This window comes from Alosa alosa, chromosome 8 (genome assembly GCF_017589495.1).
Source record: "Alosa alosa isolate M-15738 ecotype Scorff River chromosome 8, AALO_Geno_1.1, whole genome shotgun sequence".
In the NCBI taxonomy this organism is placed as follows: Eukaryota; Metazoa; Chordata; class Actinopteri; order Clupeiformes; family Clupeidae; genus Alosa; species Alosa alosa.
In genome coordinates, this window is record NC_063196.1 from 32,692,812 (window position 1) to 32,708,124 (window position 15,313).

A 15,313-nucleotide genomic window follows, 5' to 3' on the forward strand; every position below is an offset into this window, starting at 1 on the left:
GTGTGGAGGGCAGGACAGGGCAGGGAGCGACCGAACAACACATGTAGCCCACTACCCCACCCCTAATCACGCTCACACACTGCACAAAGAAGGCACACCTCCACAGGAAGTCCAAACACATAGACAGAAACACACACAGAGAGTCTGTCTGCTTCTGATAATAATGTTTCTCTTAGGCCGAGGTGTTCCCCAGGTCTGACTGACACACACACACACACACACACAAGATCATAGTGGACATGGGGAGTTGTGCCAAAACATGCTTTGCTTTATCAGGTGCAGAGGCCCCAGAGGGGGAGGGCAGCACAAAAAGAGTAATAAAGAAAAGGGAAAAAAGACGAGCAGAAGACCGCTAGGAACTCTGGGAAGGAGGGGGGGGCTTCTCTCCCCAGGCAGCAGAAGACCGCTAGGAACTCTGGGAAGGAGGGGGGCTTCTCTCCCAGGCAGCAGAAGACCGCTAGGAACTTCTGGGAAGGAGGGGGGGGGGGGTGAATGTTTCTGGTTTGACATGGCGGGGCGAGGCTTCTCTCCCCAGGCAGAAATCCCCCTCCACTTCAGCCAGAAAACACACGTTACGCCCAGGCCCACACATTAAGTACGAACGTATGCACACACACAGTTCCAAATTACACTGCTAAAGACGTTCCACTCCCACCTATCCTCCAGTTGGGTGCAGTCATGCAGCTCAAACATGATACTGCAGACAGGTCTACACACACACACACACACACACACACACACACACACACACACACACACACACACACACACAGTGAGGTCTTTCCACTGGGCAGTGGACACACATGCCGGTGCTCCGTCTGGGGTTTGATTAGAGGGTTGCCAGGCACAGAGGGTAAATTAAGGTGTGGCTCTCCACACAAACACACACAACACACAGAAAGGTCACTGCCAGTGGAAAGAACATGCTTTGTTTGTGTGCTTTGTTTGTGTGACTTCTCTTTCATGTCATTACACTGTATTGGTGCTGTGCAAGTCGAATTGAGTGCCTGTCACTTTAATGCCGTGACGACCCGTGAGGCTTGCTTGATTCTCACAGTTTTAAGCTAACTTGGTAGCGTTGTTGTGCATGGTGCATAAGAATATGTGGATGAAATTAATTATGTTTCCCATGTCATTTGGTAAAATAAATGCTCAAAACCTCGAAGAAAATCTATCTTGGATTATAGCAGATAAGTGTCTTGTATCATATCTATAATTTTGGTGAGCTCTACAGGAATTACAAACTATCTCAGATGTAAATGATTGCGTATCCTATTACTCAAATTCAATTAAACCCACCAATAGGCTAGCTAGACCTTAGTTTCACAGCCTAGGTATGTTAGCAACACAGGGCTTGAAAGCATTGCCTGTATCACAAACAAAAAGAAACAATCGTGGATTTATCTGGGGAATAGGCTACTGAAGGTAGGGGCGACTACCACCAGCTGGCGATGTTTAATTTGGTTCCTTTGGTTAACATAATGTAGGCTACGTTTTTTTGCACAAAATTGCGTCTGCTAATAAACTTAAAACACAAACAAGCATGATCTCCTGTGGAATCCCTGACTGCGCCTTCAACGTTAGCCTCCTATTATTTGTTGACATGAAACCTGAACGAACAGCAGCTGTTCCTGAAGTTCACTTGCGTTTTTTTTTTTTAAATTGGGCAACTTTTTTTTGCAGTGGCGCTTGAATTCCATGAGCGGCGCTGCGCCGCTGATGAATACATTGTAGGGGAAACACTGCTGCTATCTCAACAGCGGTGGGTTGGAACCAGCTCACTACTGCAGTGGTGCAGACCGAGCTGAAACTGGCAGGCAGCTGTGGGGGAGGAAACTGATGAGTGAAGTGTGTGTGTGTGTGTGTGTGTGTGTTGCTGACCCATCCGTCATCTCTGCCTCTCTCCAGGACGTGGCCTTTATCGGGCTTCGAGGGCTGGCCGGGACTGGCCTCTCATCCCCGTGCCCCTGGGAGAGTGTGAGAGAGCGCCAGAGTGAAGGCCTTTTCCTCTGAGCCCATGCTCTCATTCCACCGTTATCTACAGTCGCTGACCAGCAGGGCCCACAGCACTCCGGCCCTTCCCCCCCCCAACACACACACACAGTCAGTGAGCCACACGATGGCCAGCCGTGCTTTATCTGCTCTGGCCAACACAAACAAGTTGGCCTCTGCTGTGGTCAAACGACAACCCCCCCCCCTCTCTCTCTGCCTCCTGATCTACCGTTCTTCCTGTGTGGATGAGCAGGGGCCAGAGGGGGTGTCCGGCCGCAGGGCCAGAGGGGTCCTGCAGCAGGCGTTTCCACCCAGGGGCTCGGCCCCTAACCGGCTGGCTGGGGGAAGCCAGAGGGAGGCTGCAGGCTGGCCCTGGTCTGGTCGCTCACTTCCATCCCTCTCTGTGCCTCCTCAGGCATGGAAGTGATGGGGGGCACGCCACCGCTTGCCAACAAGCACTCAGACGGCCCATAGATCTCCCTCTCCTTCTCAATCTGTTAAACACTCTCTCTCTCTCTCTACCAGTGTCACTCTCTCACACAGCTCGTTTCTGTTCTGTCTCTGACAGGACGTATGCAGCTCTGCTTTGTCTCAGGAAGCCATTTTTTAATCATGTGGAGATTCTTAACGGCCGGCCTTATTTCTGGCACACCTCCCGAGGAGCGGAGGCCACCGTAGCGGAGGGTCCCTGGTGCACGGGGGGCGGCATTTTACGAGCCCGTAGTGTCCGCGCACGGCGATTCCACACTGTGATGCAACATTCTAGAGCTCGGAGAGATGATGAGCAAAGAAACAGGACACACACACACACACACACACACACACACACACAACACAACACAAAGAGGCTTTATGCAAAGAAGGCACTGGGAGAGAATGTATGTTTGTTTTTGTCATAAACAGTCTGTGTGTGTGTGTGTGTGTGGTCTCTGTTCATATATCTACGCTAATGAGAGCTCAGCTCACACACAGCAGCTTGCAACAGACACACACTGATGGGAGTGCAGGAGATAAGGGGACCGACAGACAGAGAGTAAAGCCAACAGACAGAGAGGGAGAGAGAATGCAGTAGAGAGAGAGAGAGAGAATGCAGTAGAGAGGGAGAGAGAGGGATAGAGAGAATGTAGTAGAGAGAGGGATAGAGAGAATGCAGTAGAGAGGGAGAGAGAGGGATAGAGAGAATGCAGTAGAGAGGGAGAGAGAGGGATAGAGAGAATGCAGTAGAGAGGGAGAGAGAGGGATAGAGAGACCACTCTCCCCCTCTCTCTCGCTCTCCATCCCTCTCTCCGGCCTCTCACACACAGGAGCCCTAATCTTTTCTATCTTGCTTTGTTTTTCTAATCATGTGAGCGAGGAAAAAAGCCCAAAAAAAGGATTACAGCCGGCCGTTTTCTCTCTCTCTCTCTCTCTCTCTCTCTCTCTCTCTCTCTCTCTCTCTCTCCTCTCTCTCTCTCTCTCTCTCTCTCTCTCTCTCTCTCTCTCTCTCTCTCTCTCTCTCTCTCTCTCTCTCTCTCTCTCTCTCTCTCTCTCTCTCTCTCTCTCTATATATATATATATATATATATATATATATATATATATATATATATATATATATATATATATATATATATATATAATGACCACGACTTCTCACACTCTTTTTTTTCCCCTCCCTCGCTGAGTGAACATACTTCCCCCTTCCAGCACGCACAGAGACACGCACAGAGACACGCACAGAGACACGCACAGAGACACGCACAGAGACACGCACAGAGACACGCACAGAGACACGCACAGAGACACGCACAGAGACACGCACAGAGACACACACAGAGACACACACAGAGACACACACAGAGACACACACAGAGACACACACAGAGACACACACAGAGACACACACAGAGACACACACAGAGACACACACAGAGACACACACAGAGACACACACACATCCCAACCCAACCACACTCTGCTGCACACAACTATGTGCTGACGAGCCAGCCAACACCATCCGGGGTGTATCAAAAGAAGAACACACTGACGCCAACACCAATATAAAGCTAAATGAATTCAAATGCAAAGCAATGACAGCACATTTCCCCTTAGGAGCCACTGTAATATGTTGAGGATCTGGACAGTATTAAGAGAACAGGGCATAGGGACGCCTTCTATAGCACTTAGCGCTTCTTTTAGATTAGATTTAGATTAGATTCAACTTTATTGTCATTGTGCAGAGTACAAGTACAGACTCTTTTTGCAATGAATTAGGTTGATGCTTTGTTTGTCTAGAGATACACAAACAGTTGAGCCTTGAGACCAAATTCTTCAGTCCAGTTCGGGGCAACATTCCTGTGCTTCTGTGTGGCGTAAACAGAGTCTACATTCTGAGCCTGGCAATGGCCTTCGGGTCTCCCCAGAGGACTTGGCGCTGAAGCGACGCACATGCAGACGCCTTCCCTGTGGATCCCTCCACACACACACACACACACACACACACACGGGCAGAGCCACTCCTCTCTCCCTCCCACGCTCTGTGGTTTGGAATTCATCTCACTGTGCATTGAGCCGATCGAGCAAAAACAAACAAACATAAATACATAAGCTTCTCATTTGGAGATATGACACTCGCACACAGCAAGTACACGTACACACACACACACACACACGTCTCCTAATGGACGGCGGAATGTAGTCATGATGGGCGTGCCGCATGTAGGGGCGGTCAGGAGGACCCAGCCCTGCACACTGCACTGCACTGGTCGTGTTCGTTTTCCAGTAACCCAAGCAGGGTGGGCGGGCGACCGGTCCGGTCGGAGTCGGGTTACCCGTTTCAGGAGAGGCAACACGAGCAGAGAGCGATCACTGCTGCAACACTACACCCACCACCACCACCCGATCCTCCTCCTCCATCCCCATACACCCACCACCACCCGATCCTCCTCCTCCATCCCCATACACCCACCACCACCACCCGATCCTCCTCCATCCCCATACACCCACCACCACCCGATCCTCCTCCTCCATCCCCATTCACACAGCCAAGCCTGCTGCTCACTGAAGGCATCCAAATAGCCTGCACTTATTCAGCAGACTCTGCGAGTGAATGAGCGAGCAAGTGTGTCTTTGGGGTTTGTTTGGTTGGAGAGTGTGTGTGTGTGTGTGTGTGTGTGTGTGTGTGTGTCCAGTGAGGTGTGTAAGGGGTGCATGAATGGCAGTGAATGGGAGAGTAAGAGAGTAAACAAGTGACCAGTAAGAGAGTAAAAACAAGTGACCAGTAAGAGAGGCATCAGTGCTTTTAAAAGCAACCGGAGCGCTCGCTAGCAACAGGAGGAGGAGTGGTGAGGACACGAGTGGGCACCCTGCTGTGTAGTCTCCTCTCCCTCATCCTACTTGAGGTCGCACGGGTGACAGCACGCACGGGGCCTAGTTGCACAACACGTGACCCCCCTGTCGCTGTGGCAACAGCCAATGAGAGTGCTGGAACAGGCTGCAGGGGCCCAGCATGGAGGAGAGGGGGCAGTGGAGTGACGGACAGGGCCTCCCGCCAGATTAATGGGGTCTGACAGGCCAACAGCCCCCCTCTCTCCCTTCCTTCCTTTCTCCCTCACTCCCTCTCTCTACCTTCCTCCCTCACTCCCTCTCTCTCTCTCTACCTCTCTCTCTCTACCTTCCTTTCTTTCTCCCTCACTCCCTCTCTCTCTCTCTCTCTCTACCTTCCTCCCTCACTCCCTCTCTCTCTCTCTCTCTCTCTCTCCTCTCTCTCTCTCTACCTCTCTCTCTACCTTCCTTTCTTTCTCCCTCACTCCCTCTCTCCCTCACTCCCTCCCTCTCTCTCTTTACCTCTCTCTCTCTCTCTCCCTCACTCCCTCACTCCTCTCTCTCTCTCTACCTCTCTCTCTCTACCTCTCTCTCTCTACCTCTCTCTCTCTACCTCTCCCTCACTCCTCTCTCTCTCTCACCTCCTCTCTCTCTACCTCTCTCTCTCTCTACCTCTCTCTCTCTACCTCTCTCTCTCTACCTCTCTCTCTCTACCTCTCTCTCTCTACCTTCCTTTCTCCCTCACTCCCTCTCTCCCTCACTCCCTCTCTCTCTCTACCTCTCTCTCTCTACCTCTCTCTCACCTCTCTCTCTCTACCTCTCTCTCTCTCTCTCACCTCTCTCTCTCTCTCTCTACCTCTCTCTACCTCTCTCTCGCTCTACCTTCCTTTCTTTCTCCCTCACTCCCTCACTCCCTCTCTCTCTCTACCTCTCTCTCTCTACCTCTCCACAGCTACACTGCAGACCCTGTGTGCCAGTGATCCATCACAAAAGCCACAGCAAGGGAGAGATGAAGAGAGAGAAATAAGCACTGAGCGACGTCTCTCTTATTCCCGCTGCAGTAAAAACACACAGACACACACACGCGTACACACTACGCCAGTGTCTTGAGGTTTCCACAAATAACATCTGAGCTATCACCCACATGAACAATCTCTTCCGGATTATAAACATCGCCCCCAAAAGGTCATTTCGACCCTCGACAGCCACCGAACCCCACACTTAATTACAGCCCAGCGAACGTGCAAATGAGCAGGAGAGAGGACAGGGTGCGAGCAGCCGGGTGTGTTGATTAGACGGGGAGCGGACGGCTAGTGTCTCTCTGTAATGAGGAGGCGGCCACAAATATGCTATGAAGAGACCACAACAATTCAAAGCAAAGCACCATGGGAACGAGAACACAAATACCCTTCAGCCGCTCTGCTGAGGAGGAGGAGAGGAAGAGGAGATGGTGACCAGGAGTGGAAAGGAGAGCTGGGAGAAGAAAAAAAAAAACACTTTCTCCCACGTCTGACCACACTCTGCAGCTTCCTCTGCAGGCTCCAGAATAAGCGGCGCTGAGCTCACTCTCCTCACCAGCGCTTGGGACAACGGGCTGGGCTGGACTGGGCTGGACTGGGCTGGGCTGGACTGGGCTGGGCTGGGCTGGGCACATGTAACCCTGTGTGAGCGATGATGACTGACGGAGCCTAAAAGCGGGGTAATCTCAGTCCGGCGGCCACAGATTAGGGCTCTGGGCGTGAGAAGAACCCTAAGATCACTGCGGTTCTTGCAGGACGTAGGGGGTAGGAACCCTAAGATCACTGCGGTTCTTGCAGGACGTAGGGGGTAGGAACCCTAAGATCACTGCGGTTCTTGCAGGACGTAGGGGGTAGGAACCCCTAAGATCCTCGCCCAGTTCTTGCAGGGCGTGAGGGGGTGGAACCCATAACTATGCTGCTGCACACTGCAGGGCACAATTACAGCGTACCATGAGCAGCCATGTCAGGCCAGACAGGAGAGTGTGTGTGTGTGTGTGTGTGTCTCTCAAGGAAAATATATTTAGAAGCAGGAAAACCTTCACCATGGAGATGGAGAGTTTTGAGCCTGCAATGTGCAACACACACACACACACACACACCTCAGAGGCAATGGCATCTAGGAGAGGCCAAGCTGCCAGGCTCAGCAACCCTTTCTCTTCAGGCTACAGACCAAGGGCTTGTCCAAGGGCTCTACAGACCCTGTAGAGAGATACACTTCCTGGTCAACTAATTGCAATCACCACACAGCACAGGACTCCTTTGGAGACTCTTAACAACTCTGCAGCACTCATCACTCTGAAGGAAGTGCTATGCTCCTCTGTGCACATTTGCGTGTGGTGAAGACGTGCGCGATTGCCATGCGGTCACAATTGTTGGGAGGCACAAATCCCCCCCTTGATGATGCAATTCTCGTCACACATCACATGCACGGGACAGACACAGGACTGACGCAGGACTATACCAGACCTATGAGGCATGGCTGCGGCTCGGCCACACGGCAGGGAGTCCCGGAACTCCACAGTGGGAGAGGAGCAGAGCGGGGGCAGCAAGGTAGGCAGGCAGACGGGCATCTCGCCTCTCGCCTCGGGCCTCCCCCCTGAGGAATTTACTGGAAGTCCTAGCCGTGGCTATAACGGGCCGTCACATTCCGTATGCGGATCAACATGGCAGGCGCACGGTGTCCTGATGCTGGGGATTGGGTCTAGGGGAGGGTTGGAGACGCTGCTAAAGAATGCAGGCAACCCCCACCCCACACACACACACACACACCACCTCATGCATCAACGCAAGGGTGCTTCTCTGCTTCTACATTTCCATAACTAAAAATAGGAATATGTGTGTGGCTGAAAAAGTTACACAAAAGAATAATAATAGTCTACTTCTCGTGAAATTGCAAAAGGGAGGAAAGGAGAGAGAGAGAGAGAGAGAGAGAGAGAGAGAGAGAGAGAGAGAGAGAGAGAGAGAGAGCAAACTGCAGATTCCTGAGGAAGTTGAATACTTTGTGTTGGTCTGGTCATATCCTGTGATGGAGGAAGAGGGGGAACAAAACTAACTGGCCTGGATACTGAGGCACAATTGATATTGCGCACAATGACCATATAATAAACAATTCTGACAGACAAGAATCTGCAAATCACTGCATGAAAAATTCAGCCTAACCTGACTGAAAGTAGATGGAATGGGATAGTGCCTGCGCTTTGAACTTCGTGTTATTCTGGTCAAGTGCTTGATATCTGCAGACAGAGTATCTCTGGCTCCACTAATAAAAGCTCAACTCCAGAGACATTTTTACCTCTTTATCAAAACATGACCACACATCCTTCCCTTCCAGCAGACAGGCAAAACACACTCACACCACACACACACACACACACACACACGCACACGCCCTTAACCAAACAGAAAACCTCACTCAGAAACTGTGGGTTATTAAGGCATACAAACAGCTACATACCACACACTTTGTGTGCCTAAGCCCTCGGACAGCATTTCCCCCTGAACCTCCAAGAGAACAAACTGCTGGAGTTAGACATTCCTTCCTGTTCACAAACCTATGCAAACACATGGGGTGCATCCGAATACCCATACTATGCAAACACATGGGGTGCATCCGAATACCCATACTATGCAAACACCTACTTCTCTTCCCTTAGGGGCCCTCATGCCTGATAGGCATGTTGCAACACAGAAGTGAGCTGAGCTTCACTGTAGCAATGCAACGAATTCACACTCAGGGCTTTGTTGAGTTATTTACAGCCTGGGGGCAACACAGTGCAACCCAATACATGGTCAAACTAGCACTGCATTAGGGGAAAACAAAAGACTCTTTTGCAGATCAATTGTGGACACAATAGGCCCAAGTCTACTGCTGTTGTCTTCAGAGTTCGGACTACCTACATTTTGAAACCCAATCAACACAATGTTGATTGTGAGACAAATGAAGCCATTTAAGTTGCAACACAAGTTAGGCCAATACGTATGGAGTCATTTAGGACTGTAAGGCAGGTGGATAGATAGAGATAGATAGATAGATAGATAGATAGATATAGATAGATATATACTTTATTGATCCCCAAGGGGAAATTCAAAGTCTCAGTAGCATACAGACCTCACACACAACATGCACTTACAGCAGACTCAAAACAGGTTGTGATTTAGCCTAGTGCATATTCAAGCAGAGGAGCTGTGGAGAGGAAGCTGGCGTGCGAAGCCACCTGTGCTCTGGAACGCTTTCCCCACGTCTGCTCCAGCTTCGCCTGACCCCGGCGCCCACACATGCCCAGAGGGCGCAGTCACCGGAGGCCGGAAAACCGCCAGAGGACGACGAGCAGCACCAGCAGCCGCCTGCGTTTGTTTTCATTTCCAACCTCACGTGGCCAATGAGCAACTCGGCAAACAGCCGACCAGCCAACAGACCAAACCACAGCCAACAGGGGGGTGGGACGGGGAGCGTCAGAGGGGAGACGGAGACGCACTTCTGAATTTCAGATGTGGAGAGTGATGTGCTTACTTATTGAATAAAAAGGATCTTGTTTTGCATGGATGTATTGAGCATCACTTACATTCATGACCAATTACAAAAAAGAACAGAACGCCTACAGAAATACAAGCAACTCTTCAGCAAACATTGATTTTTTCATGTTCAAAATCACACACACTTAAAACAAACCAGCATTAGCACTAGCCACCACAGAAAAGCACAATCCATGGTGGCTACATCACTGAGCATTTCAACATATCACTTCAACCATTTTATTTCATTCTCAGGGAACAGTCTGTTCACACAGCAAAAAATTCCCTCTGAAGAGAAACCACTGAAGAATGAAACTTTTATTTTATTGATAGCTGTCATGTTGTCCTGAAACCTAAATTCTAACACAACAGTTTGGACCAGCAATTCTTTCTTCTTTCAACTTCTCTGAAACTTTCAGTTCTGAAACCATGGACTTCTTAAGGAGAGCGAGAGAGAGCGAGAGAGCGAGAGAGAGCGAGAGAGAGAGAGAGAGCGAGAGAGAGAGGACACTGCACTACATTCTGAGCTGTCAACGCTCCTGTCTACCAACCCTTTGCCTGCTCCCCCTAATGAAGATCAATAGTGAATTGGAAAGAAAAATGCTGCTGGGCCTGTTTTAGAGCCTTTAAATCTGAGCTATTTGGCCAAATTTATGCCGACCTACAAAGTCAGCAGTTGTTGTCGGCCGTTGTGGCTTCAGTGATCATTACAACCACTGACGCAACAGTAACAAATGTGGCGGCATCAAACAGAAATGCCAGTTAGCGGACACATCATTCCAGCACACTGCCATGCACAGACACACACCTTCTAGAGGTCCTTTAAGGCATCTATGTAAGGCACCCATGTAACTGTATCTTTTGGAAAATACTCTGAACTAACTTGAACAATCTGGAAAATGTAATGCATTAGCGGAGGACCGAGACATTTGTTTCGTTCATCAGTTTAGGATACTCAAGATAAGGTGTATTCTTGTCCTGAACGTTTCATAATGATCTTATAGCTCACTCTCACAGCTGAACAAACACATCACAAAGTTCCTTTGCATCCCTGTCTCTGTGGCTTTCTATCAAACTAAAACACAAGCAATTTGAAATCAACAGGGAAAAGAAAAACAACGTTGGCTTGCTAGGAATTACTTCATAGTAAATCAAGCGTTGTCATGGCGTCTGTCGTGGCGTATCAATCAGTTCAAAGACCGACCGACCGACCCCCAAAAAAAGAAAACCCTCAACCCCCAACAATTCATTCATCCCAGCGCGCCTAAATCAAACCTAGGTGCTGAAGTATCCCGATATCACAAACATTTTGTAAATGTTGACAGATTTTGCCGCGAAATATTCTGACCCCTACAGTCATCAAGTACCAAGCAAGTCCGCAAATTAGCGTTGCATATGGACACACACGTTTAGGGAGATTGTATCAAGAATTCCTGTTTCGATATCTGTGCGCAGCTATTTCGCAGCAAATCTTGTTAAACTTTTAAGTGAGTAATGCATTTCATTGGGCTTCTTTAAATTGAGTCTGTTTTTCACTGTCAGTTGGCTGATTGGCTAAGAACTGGCTGTGTTATCACTGAAGCAGCGAAGAAACCAGTCTAAAACAAACAGCAAGTTTTATTACTTTTAAGCCGTGCTAAAATAACCACATTAAATCACGGGTAGAATTTTGATTTCAACACTGACGACTAAAATGTATGACTCAATAGGTATAACGCTTATCACAACTACTGCACGATTAAATGGTAGGTTTCATGAATCCGCTGGTAAGTTACCTCTTATTTGACTTGACATGAATGGAATGGATAACTATCCTACTAACCAAACTAGCTAGCAGACTTAGCTCAGATAGCTAGCCTAACGTTAGCGGGCTAACGTTAAATCACAGTGACTGGCCAACATCGCCATAACGACGGCTATCTTTAACAAGCGCAGACGAACGTAACATTGACATCCATAAAGCACATACAAACAGAACTGTCCACTGTGTGACAGTCCATTCCCCATGTATACGTTGGTAACATTAAATGTTGCTCTGAACAGCGCGGACAACAGTGCGCCTCACACATAATCTGAGTATAAATATATAAATGTAGCAAGCTAACGTAGCAGTAGTTGGCTAATGTTAGCGCCCCGTTGGGATTTACGGCGGCTTTGTAGCTAACCATCTATTCTTCATCGCAAACAGTAACGTTACAGCATGCACTTGCCAGAGCTAAGGGGTAGAGAGGTAGGAGGCTTGGGATCTAACGTTAACAGAATGACTCCATTGTAGCCATTATCCGCTAGATGGTTGCCAACGGGCATAATAACATTGGATGGAAAAAAGGATAGTAGGGTGGATAATGCAATATCGCCACCTGTTCTTGGCTAGATAAATTATTACTATCCCCATTATTAATACAATACGTCTAGTTAACTCAACGGTGCTCCACAGGTAAATTATTATTCCCTTCTTAGCACAGAGACAAACGCTTAGCTACAATTCACATTCAGTGTTGAGCAGGAGAATGATCCTCTTTGCAGATAATTTCAACCGGGATTTCATGGTCATCCCAATGGGTGCGGCCTGTGCTCCTGATAAGGTCCACGGACTCACCTCCGTTGGCTGACTGATCTCGAACAGGTCGAGCCGGTTGGCGTTCCAGTGGTTAATGATGTCGGCGAGTTTTCGCCGTTCCTCTTCCCTGCTCCCCATTCTCAATCCTGAATGATACTCTCAAACAGGAGAAAATCCTTTTGTCCCAGATAAAGGTGTCTTATCCGACAACTTCACGATAAAAAAAAAACCGACAACACCCGGTATAAGAACAGAAAGAGCGGGTTGAGTAGCCTGCGTGTGTTGTAGTAGCCGGTTGCACCTCTCTCCAACCGCTCCTTCTGTTTCCGCGTTTTCTCGTTTCTGTTATCGCTCCTCGCCGGGAAGCACTGACTGGATCAGTGCGCGTTCACGCACCCTTTTACGATTCAACGTGCTCACGCACGATGATGTATGTCTTTCCCTTTGGACAGTGTAACAAATGAAAGGCTGACACGATTTCCATTGTATTTCATATCAAGGATTGCATTATGTGTGTGTGTGGTTTTTTTTTTTTATAATGCAGACAATTGCAAGGTGACGGGACGTGTAGCCTACTGTACCAGTGTCTTGAATTGTGTTTTTCTGGGTGGAGACTTTTGTTGAACACGTTTTGAACCTCAGCTACAGAATCTAAATTCAGTCTTGGAAAGGTGACTATGTTGTTAACAGTTTAAAATCCTTATCTTGAATTATTTTGGGTTTATGCTCAGAGGAGGATGCATATAATTGTTGTTTTTTAAACGAGACTGCAGAAAAAAAGTGCAGACATTCTTAATACATTTTCTCCCACTCACAAGAAGTAAAGGTTATCTATCTTATATTTTGCTCTCTCCTCCAAAGTATCTCTAATTATGCACAGACCTATTTGATTTGGGATGTTTGAAACATAATTTTCAGATTTCTCATCTTTCTGAGATGAACAGTTAATAAATGAAGACATACCCAGAACCTAATAAAATAGGCCTTATACATATCAATGAGTTGCAGTAGAATTCCTTTGTAGGCGAGAAATTGCAAATGGCAAGTCTTTGAAGAGCGTGGTACCAAGAGGCGGCACAGTCGCAGAGCATCATGCGTGCTCCGGCTACCCCAGCTGTGCACAGCTGTGAAGCAACGCAATGAGGCATGAGACACACACACCAAAATTCTTACATCAGATTTGTGTCTGCATTTTAACGCCCTACTCGAATGAAACAGCCATGCAAGCCTTCAATCAGAATTGAGCAGGCCATTCAAATGTCTGCTCTCTTACAACTACATATAAGCCATGTACTTGTATTGTTCCATGCTATGAGTTGTCCAAATCACAGCATGGTAAGCTGCTTGGCACAAGAATGCTAAATACTCCCTGGAGCCTTCTCCTCGCCTAGGCTACATTCTCCATATGCTGCAGGAAGTCAGCATTACTTTATTTAACATCGTCATGACAAACAGTGATGGAAACTGGTCATGGTTAATTTAGCATTATGAGAGATGGAAGGGCGCCAGATGGATCCTGGACAAGGAGGGTGCGCTAGATTCTCCTGCGCCCTGCTCAAGTTCCCATTTTGAGCTTAGTAGCCTACATTCCCCTGACCCACTAAATGTAGTGTTTGTCCAGACAACACAAGTCCAGAAGGTTACCTGCTGTTGCCACCAGAGGTGTGTTTTTTTCTTCATACGCCGTTATCAGAGATGTACCAACGTGTTGTGATGCAGAGAATGTGGCACACACTTATAAGGGGTTTTTAGAGTGAGGATGTTCTTGGCAAATGATTTCTGTCCCCAATGTGAAAGTCTCACAGACCTTCTGAAATCCACATTTGACAGCTGAGTCAACCTCACTGATGTAGCAATGCACAAACAGAGACATTTTCCTCCAAAACAACTGAAACATCAACTGCCAAGTTCATTCTTCATTATGTCATACACATACTCCTGAGGCCAGAGATTAATGCACAGGCTAAGACCTAAGGTATGATAACATAACACAGATGTAATCTCCTGCTTGAATTTGCCAGCACACAGTTGCCCTAACTGAAGTCTGAACTGAAGTGTTCCAAAGTCACCTCGAATTTGACAATGTCTACCAGATATGTTACAGAAAAGGCGGTGTGAGTGTGTGTGTGTGTGTGTGTGTGTGTGTAAAGGGTGCTGTGTGTGTGAGAGTGTAAAGGGTGCTGTGTGTGTGTGTGTGTGTGTGTGTGTGTGTGTGTGTGTGTGTGTGTGTGTGTGTGTCAGGCTACATCCTATTGCACTGAAACAGAGAAGAGGAGCACCAAGGTGAGTCAGCGCAGTGGGCCACACATTCATCAGAGGAGCGTGTTATTTATGTGGACTGTCCATCCCAGGAGACCACCCGTGCAACACCCCCAACCATCCATCCTGCTCCCTGTCTCACAGCGCTGCATGGCCCAACTGGAACTGACCCAGCAGAGGTGTCCAGTCAGAGCCACATAAATATTAGTGGTGGCAGGCTGTGGATTTGATGATTAAAATGGCAGGCTCTGACATGCATGGTATGATGAAACCCCAGCTGCACATTCACCACAAGGTTATTGGACCAGCTGATGCCACTCAGATTTCACCATGAGGAACACCACCAAGAGGGTGACGCATAAAAAATAGAAATGAAAATTCCACCATGACCTTCCGAGAAAAAGCTTGCTTTTGGCTTAAAGAACCAGACAGGAATCCCATCAGAACATGGTCAAATGCTTTGTCTGTAAATGAACCAACTGATGCAAACCAGATGCAGTTTGGTTTTAAAAACACTACTAATGTTTACCTAGGTTAGAGTTTCATATGAACTATTTTTAGGCTGAAAATTGGATGATCAAACTTGATGTCATGATAGCATACTTTTCAATCTATGTAGAATGTTATAATTTCAGCACTTCAGGAAATGTAACAGAAATGCAAGCTG

At 48.0% G+C, this 15,313-nt stretch overlaps 1 protein-coding gene across 12 annotated transcripts in view; it reads right to left on the reverse strand.

Moving 5' to 3' along the window:
* Positions 1–12,732, reverse strand: part of afdna (afadin, adherens junction formation factor a) — a 125,181-nt gene extending 112,449 nt beyond the window's left edge. For all 12 annotated transcript variants that reach the window (XM_048249905.1, XM_048249902.1, XM_048249907.1 and 9 more), the window contains exon 1: positions 12,427–12,732. In XM_048249905.1, coding sequence (XP_048105862.1) covers positions 12,427–12,525 — 99 coding nt within the window. In that variant the 5' untranslated portion in view covers positions 12,526–12,732. The remainder of the gene's footprint in view (positions 1–12,426) is intronic.
* Positions 12,733–15,313: the final 2,581 nt, after the last annotated feature.